At 33.6% G+C, this 8778-nt stretch overlaps 1 protein-coding gene across 1 annotated transcript; it reads left to right on the forward strand.

Annotated features, from left to right (window-relative positions):
• Positions 1-6323: 6323 nt before the first annotated feature.
• LOC141509285 (olfactory receptor 2AJ1-like) lies at positions 6324-7304 on the forward strand. Its single transcript, XM_074218708.1, has one exon. The coding sequence runs from the start codon at positions 6324-6326 to the stop codon at positions 7302-7304; it is 981 nt and encodes a 326-aa protein (XP_074074809.1).
• The last annotated feature ends 1474 nt before the right edge of the window (positions 7305-8778 follow it).

Below are 8778 nucleotides of genomic sequence, written 5' to 3' on the forward strand. Positions count from 1 at the left end.
GTTAGAATACAATTTTGGTTGATTTCTGGATTTCAAATTGCATCTTCACAAAAATCAGATCACAGGGAAAGGATAACCATAGCAGCTATAGTAAGAGATAGTTAGATACTGTTCTATAATTTATAATGCTTGCCATACTAGATACACTGTAATGACTTTAAAAAAAAAGTTTATTTACTGACTATTTACATTCTTATCTTACTTGATCTTCTCAGAAAATGTGCTACAGTAGTTATTATCACCATCTTATAGATTAAATCACTGAAACTTGGTTAGATTAAGTGAATAGTTTGTCACAGAGTTGGTGAGTTCTTGTAAACTGACTTGAATCTAGGTCTTCATGATTCTCATTCCAATGTGTCATATTGATACCCACAGAATACTAAGATCGTAGATTAGGACTTGGGGTAGATCTTAGAAGCCACCTATTTCCTCCCCCTTACAATTTATATAGATATAGATATGGATATAGATATAGATATAAAGATAAAGATAGAGATACAGATATATAGATATAGATAGATTTAGATAGAGATAGAGATAAAGATAGAGACAGAGATAGTGATAGAGACAGAGACAGAGAGAGATGATAGAGATAGATATAGATATAGATATAGATATAGATATAGATATAGATATAGATATAGATATAGATATAGATATAGATATAGATATAGATATAGATATAGATATAGATAGATATGCACACATACACACAACCATATAAAAAAATTGAGCTTCTGCAAAGTGAATTTTGTTTCTGATTGTCCTGAAAGTAGTAAATAGCAGAATTAGAACTCCGGATTCTCCTATCCAGTATCCTTCATATCCTGGTCTTCTGATAGCACAGTCATTTTTTTTAATGAGAAGGCAGTGATTACAGAGCAGTGTCTACACAAAACTAGTGTGTAAACTATTCAAAATGAAAAGAAATGATCAAAAATTCAATACAGCAACCATATTAGCTGCCTTGCTTATTAAAGGAGTCCTTTTAATTCATCTGGAATCCTGAAGTCTAAAAGTGAGAGTGACCTTTGAGCTTAGCTGTCTGAATTCTACCCAATACAGGAGAAATATACCTTATCTAGAGTTTTCTTGAGGTGGTTGTCTAATATCCTGCCAGGAAACTCACTAATTCAAGTCAACCCATTACATTATTTCAACATTTAACATTTCTTCCTTCTTTTAAATTAAAATGCCTTCCCTAAAATGTTTATGCATCTCTCTAGCAAATTCTACTCTGGAACATGTCTAATCCAAGTGCTGGACTTGGAGGGAAACTTCATAGATCCTCTTTTATGATTCATATATTTGCACCCTTTAGATTCTAGTTTTTGGAAGGGTCAGAGCTATGTAAATGTTTAGAAGGAAGAATCCCTTGGGAAATGAGATAGGAATGAAAAAATGGGGTGAAATTTTTATAATACTGTCTCAAGACTACTGGTCCAGGAGACAGTATAATGAATGATCCTTTTTCTCAAACATTAATTATGTCACTCCATCAATTTGATTATTTCTACTATTTTTAAATATTTCTTTTCAATGAAGTGATTAATTTAGGTGGAAGGATGAGGATGATTACTCTTTCTATGCAAGAGGGTGAATACAACTTTGACTGGGAACAATGTAAGACAGAGTGCTGACAGATATCCTTCCTTTAGCCCAGGAAACCTTCATGAGACAAATGATGATGACTAACCCATTTCTGGTAAAAAGCATGAAGTTAAGAAGTCTAAAATATTTATAACATTATATATATATATATATATATATATATATATATATATATATATATATATAATGTATAAGGGGAAATGGTGAAAGGAGTAGTTTAGGAAAGTGGAAAGTTATTCTTCTCTGGTAGTGATCAACTGGATGCAGATTATGCTGTGCCTACCTGCAGAAATGGCTCAAAGAGAATTTTCATGGATTAATGAAATTCTACTACATTGTGTATTTTGGATGAGACTGAGTGCTCTCACAGTTATTATGGATTATTCCTTCATGGGCAGATTCTCATTTGCTTTTATTCGTAGATCCAGCATTTAGCATAGCACCTAACACATAGTAGGTATGCTTATTGATTGACTTTTGGGTTTACAAATTTTTTTAAAATTTGAAAACTGTTTACAAAGAATATACAAAGAATATAAAAAAGTCTACAGTGTCATCTAGCTTCCTTCCACTACCTAACTTCCCCAATGTTTTGTGGGAATTGTATAAAAACAGCAATCTAGCTTAGAATCAAATTTTCTTTTTCATTGTTCTACTGTACTTGCCAACCTTGTGCTGACTCCTCATGAAGCTCAAGGGACCATATCTGGTTAGAATCCTGGCTCTGGCTTTCAGAAATAGTGAGAGATTTTTCTGTCTTCCCTCACTTAGCCAGCTGCTATTTTTTTTTTTTTTTGCAAGGCAATGGGGTTAAGTGCCTTGCCCAAGGCCACACAGCTAGGTAATTATTAAGCGTTTGAGACTGGATTTGAACTCAGGTACTCCTGACTCCAGGGCTAGTGCTCCATCAACTGCAACCACCTAGATGCCCCCATCTGCTATTCTTTATGTGAAATTTTGTGTGATAAAAATTGAGGTGAAAATTCTTGAGTCTTCATTTGCTTCCTTCAGGACTTATTGAATTTTGAATCAATGGAACCTCAGATCAAACCTCAAACCTTGGAGTCTTCTCTAAGTTTTTTCCAAATGTCTTATAGGATAAGCATTTTGCCCCTTTATTTTTGCTGCTCTGCATTTATTTCATGGTGATTTTCTGCCCATTTTCTGACCTACTTTGCCATCTTTCAAGATAATAATCATGATGTCAATGATGATGATGATGATGATGATTTGAGGACTGTAGTAATGATGATGATGATGATGATGGTGATGATGATGATGATGTTTGAGAAGAGACATTTTGGGAAGATGGCTCAGTAGATCCGAAATTTCCAGGTAAACCAGATTTCCTATACACACAGATGGAAAATTACATGAACTAAATGCATAGTAGCAAATATAAATGGGTAAAGCAGTGATTCTTCTAGAGGATCTCACCAAAGATAGGACTTTAAGGGGCTGAGGTTTGATATGAGTGAAGTGTAGATAAGTACAGGCCAACTCCACTTAACAATTTGCCCTTAAGGCCAGTTCCATTAGGAAATAGACTTGGCTCCAAGTCTTTCAGCTCACTCACAATCCCAGTATTTTCACCTCAAAACTTTCATCTAATTAAATAGGAGCTGGCAAAATGAGATTGAAGGATACCTCTCCACTGTTTCTAGAAGCCTGGCCTAGAAGTGCTGAGCACAAGTGATCTCAGACTGTGGTTGTGGTTGACAAAGAGAGAAAACTGTTTGATGAGTTCAGAATCTCAGGAAGCAAGAACATTTTGGGAATCTGAGGCTGGGGCGGGGTATTAATTAAGGCTTGGGGAAGGACTAGAGTCCATGAGATTGAACCTCTGGACAGAATTCAAAAAATAAAAGTAAGCAGGACCTGAGGTCTAGAATAACATTACCCACAACTTGATGTTAAAAATCTGATTATAATAATAAGCTTCTAAAAATAAAATAACACAAAATAAAATGAATAAGAAAAAGGAAATTAACCAAACAACTGATAGGTACTTTGGGACAAAGATGATCTTGGTTCACATTCAGGAAAAAAAAAAACAGTGAGGTTAAAAAGATACAAAAATACAAAAAATACAAAAACACAGAAACACACTAAACAGAAATGTTTAGTGATGACAAATTCACAAAGAAATCCTGATTTGGGCTTGGGTGCTCCTGGCTCCAGGGCCAGTGCTCCATCTGCTGCGCCACCTGGCTGCACTTCTTCTTCTTCTTCTTCTTCTTCTTCTTCTTCTTCTTCTTATTATTATTATTATTATTATTATTATTATTATTATTATTATTATTATTATTATTATTATTATCATCATTATCATTATACAAATAAATCAAGCAAAACCAAACACTGATCTTGAGAACAAATCATGTAGAGAGGATATAAAATTTGTCAAACTACATGACAAAATTATAGGAAATTATTAAGAAAAATTACACTAAGATTCTAGAGCAGAAGGGTAAAGTAGAAGTAAAAAAATATAAAAATATATATAATTCACCATATAAGAGAGACTCTGGGAGGAAAACTTATAGAAATGTCACAGCCAAATTTCAAAGCTACCATTTTATGGAGCAGACATTATAAGCAACATTGAAAAAAATGAAATTTGAATATTTTAGAAATGCTGTATAGATTTTATGAGCCCCAGTAGTTTTGCCTCTAAAAGACAATATCTCTTAGAACATTGTATTTTGAAGAGTAAAAGAGATAGGATTGCATCCAGAAATAATTTACCTAGAAAAGCTGAATATAATCCTGCATGAAGAAAAAATCATTTGTTGAACTCAAAGGATTTCAGATATTTATGATACAAAGACTAGACCTCAATGAAAATTTGATTTTAAAAGATTCAGAAGAAATATAGGGAAGGCATTAAAAGGACTAATTATAAGACACTCATTAATGTCAAATGCACACATACACACACACACACACACACATATATACATATATATATGAATGTGAGTATATATTTATATATGTGCATGGGAAATATATATCACTATACTTAAAATTTCAGTTATTACTAAGGTAATTTAAAAGATAGGTTAGATTTGAGTTTTTGCATGTGATAAGGTAATTTAAAAAAACAAAATTGGGGAGCAAAAGGTAAAAAAGAGCAATTATATTTTTAAAATGATGTTTGAAAGGAAGAACTAATACGGAGGAAGTTGTGGCGGAGAGCTGGAATATTGGAACTTTGCTCTTATATGGGTTGAAGAGAAAAAATGTGTACATTTGGAAGGGGTAGAAGTCTTCTAAAAATATAGAGGTGAAAAACTGGGGGACAAAGTGGAGAAAGAATTTTAGAAGGTTATATAATTTAGGATATAGAAGACAGGGGTACAGAATGTGTGGGAATTGAGACATTGAAGGATGGGGAGAAGGTGGGGAGTTGGATTCTTGGAAGGGTGAATGATATGGGGAGTGGGAGGGCAGCAAAGGTAATAGCAATAGGGGAAAAAGAGAAACAAAACTATAGTGAATAAAAATAAGATGGAGAGTAATTAAATAAAAGTAATTTTAACTTTAAATATAATTCTGATGTTCATAGAAGCTCTATTTTTTTTGGTAAGTTGTACATTGTAAGGATCCCCTTTTACTGAGGAATGGTTGAAGAAGTTGTAACATATATGATGAGTTAAACAATCTTAGAAGGTCATGAAAAGACTTGCGAAAAATGATGCAGATTGAAGTCAACAAAACTAAGAAAATATTGCATATAGTAACAACAATATTTTTCTTTCAGTTTTTTTTTCAAGGCAAATGGGGGTAATTATTAAATGTCTGAGACTAGATTTGAACCCAGATACTCCTGACTCCAAGGCTGGTGCTTTATCCACTATGCCACCTAGCTGCCTCTCAACAATATTGTTTTAATAATAAGTTTGAGTGACTGACATTTTGCCTATTTCTAATAAAAATAAAGAACTTATGAAGAAGATAACTACATCCAAAGAATGGGATAGAGAAGACAAAAAAGGAAGAAAAATATACATGATAACTTTCTATATATTTAAAAAGAATGGGAAGTTGTAAATAATTTATACATAGTTTCATGTATAATCATATTTTTATTAAATGTTATGGAAATGCTTATTTTATTCTATAAATTAAAAATAAAATTAATTTAATAAACAATAATTATGGTGATGGTGGTGGTTACCGTGATTGTGATATGAACATAACAATCCTTACATCAGAAAATTCTTTGTTACTGAATACAATGTATTTGCATATTTTACAAACAAGCACTTTTCCCTTAAAGTTCCATGAGTTTTTCACCTTTTCATTGCATTGGAAAATGTTGGTTTCTTTTCTTTAATAGCATTCATTTTATTGGAAAGTTCAAGTATTTCAAGTTGAATTAACTTCCTGATTTGTCTGTCCAGCTAAGAAAACAATTAAGAAAGAAATAGGAATGTAGATAAGACACTTTCCCCCCCAGAACTTCAATGAATTGATCATTCCAAGGACTCAGTTAATTCACGTAATTCATTTGATTTCATTTGAATTTGATTTGATTTGATTTGGTTTTGAAATTGATTTAAATTTCATTCTCCTGATCCCAAAAAATTAAATCACCATTGTTGATAGTTATCATTTTTTACCCACAGACTAATTTATTTATTCAATCTTGTTCCTTTTCTAAAATTTGTCTTTTGTGCTGCAGGTGAAAAACTGAAATAATCCTGATGTGGAAAGAAAGGAATGCTACATTTGGTAGAGATTTCATCCTAATAGGATTATTGGATCCAAAGCAGTATGGATTGCTATTCTTAATACTTATTCTCATCATTTTTATGATGGCAATCATGGGAAACACAGTCTTGATTCTTCTTATCCACCTTGACATCCGCCTCCACACTCCAATGTACTTCCTTCTCAGTCATCTCTCCTTCATGGATATATTGCACATCACTAACATCATTCCTAAGATGGCCAGTAATTTCATATCTGGCAGAAAATCAATCACATTTGCAGGTTGTGGGATCCAAATATTCCTCTACATCAGTTTTTCAGGTGCTGAGTGCCTTATTCTCACAGCCATGTCCTACGATCGCTATGTAGCCATCTGCCACCCACTGCGTTATCCCATCCTGATGAACCATCGAATCAGTGTCCTCATGGCCACTGCATGTTGGCTTTTGGGAACCATCAACTCTACAATTCACACAACTTATGCACTACACCTCCCTTTTTGTGGCACCAGAGCCATTGACCACTTTTTCTGTGAAATCCCTGCCATGTTGAAACTCTCCTGTATTGACACATCACACTATGAAGGAGCAGTCTATGTGAGTTCTGTATTCTTCCTCCTAATTCCTTTTTTCATCATCCTTGCCTCTTATGGTCAGATTCTCCGCACTGTGCTTTATATTAAATCTATGGAGGCCCAGAAAAAAGCTTTCTCCACTTGTTCCTCTCACCTGGTTGTGGTCGTCATATACTACGGGTCATTTATCTTTACATACATGAGACCAAGGTCTTATCATACTCCAGGTCAAGACAAGATCTTATCTATCACATATACTATTCTTACTCCCGTGTTCAATCCTATTATCTACAGTCTCAGAAATAAAGATGTCTTATGTTCTCTGAAGAAGGTTTTAGGAAAGTTACTTATTCATAGAAATGAATTTTTATTTAAAATTAGTTTGAATCCCCATGCATGACTATTAACATTCATGAAATTTAGGAGATGACATCAAAAACTATGCTTCTAAATACTTTTAAATACACAACAAAATCAACTCAGCCAACTTAGATATTTGCTTCTCGAAGGACAGTCTATTGGCTGCACTATATATTTATTGCAGTTATCTCATGAATTCTGGCTTACTTTATACCAAGGATGATGCTATTGCTAAAAGTTTGATATCCTCTATTAGACAACAATCTCCTATGTAGAGGGTAGGAACAAAAATATTAAGGTAATACTTAAGAGATCTGTGATTGGTGGCATAATCTTTCATTTTCATGACCATATTGAAGGAATTATTAAGGCTGCCTTGTTCTTGGTGGCATTGTTTAGTATAGGCAATGAATTCATTACTGGTCAACTATCTGTAATACAGCTTCTCAGCAGGGTTGAGTCAGCAAACAGTTCACAGAGACAGAGACACAGACATAGGCACAAGTGTGTGTGCATGCACACACACACACACACATCCTCTTTTTCGCTGACAAAAGAAAATAGTTTTAACCTGAATGAATATGAAAGTCACAAGGGATAGTGTGGTTGCAGATGATCTTGGGTTTTCTTCATGAACCACTGTATAAAATTAGCTAGAATTTTAGATCAATGGTTGATATGTGAGTTCTCTCTACAGATACAGAATGTAACCCTTCTATAAATTTTTATCCTTTAAAAGTTTTTGTATAAATTGCATCATAAATTTCATAATCTATTCAATAAACTAATATTTGTATATAATACACACATAGGTATGTGGGCATCTTGATGTCATCAAATTATCTTTCCACCTATCCAAAGAGTGCTTCTCATTTTTCCTATATTACCAATCTACCTCTTTTTCTGTTATCTATCTAATACAACATGAAGACCTTGGGAGCCTGGACTCACTACCTTTTCTATATTTATTCTTTGTGAATACCAATGTGCTTTGTACATAGTACACACTGTACTCTTCTCTTGAGTCCTTCCCTTTCTTATAATTACACTGTTTGTATTCAACTTTGAATCATTCCCATTATTTAAAACCTTTGCTCCCACACCCATTCTGCTGAACAAAAATGAAGAAAGTCATATAACTATTCTGAATGGGGTGACCTTACATTGATGATTCACAACCGCAACGGGGTCCTTACTCCCACTAGAATATACTACTACATCTAACTTAACAGCTCACAATCCTACTCTTCACAGTTTAAATTTTTTCATCCATTCCTGAGCCTTATGTGTCTTTCCTTCCACTTCCCTCTCAGCTGAAATTTTTGTTTTATGTTTTGCAGGAAAAATTAGACAAGGTCCTTTTATCTTCTCTTCCTCATCTCCCATCAGTTGTATTCTTTTTCGAACTAACTCCTCCTTCACTTCATCAACACAAGATTAAGTAGCTTTAATCTTTACTAAGGTTAACTCCTCTATGTCTTCAAGCAATTCATTTTTTCCCCACATCCTCCAAA

The sequence above is a fragment of the Macrotis lagotis genome, chromosome 1 (assembly GCF_037893015.1).
Source record: "Macrotis lagotis isolate mMagLag1 chromosome 1, bilby.v1.9.chrom.fasta, whole genome shotgun sequence".
NCBI classification, from domain to species: Eukaryota; Metazoa; Chordata; class Mammalia; order Peramelemorphia; family Peramelidae; genus Macrotis; species Macrotis lagotis.

Coding starts and splice junctions, on each gene's coding strand:
- LOC141509285 (XM_074218708.1), top strand. CDS start 6,324: ATGTGGAAAGAAAGGAATGCTACATTTGGTAGAGATTTCATCCTAATA.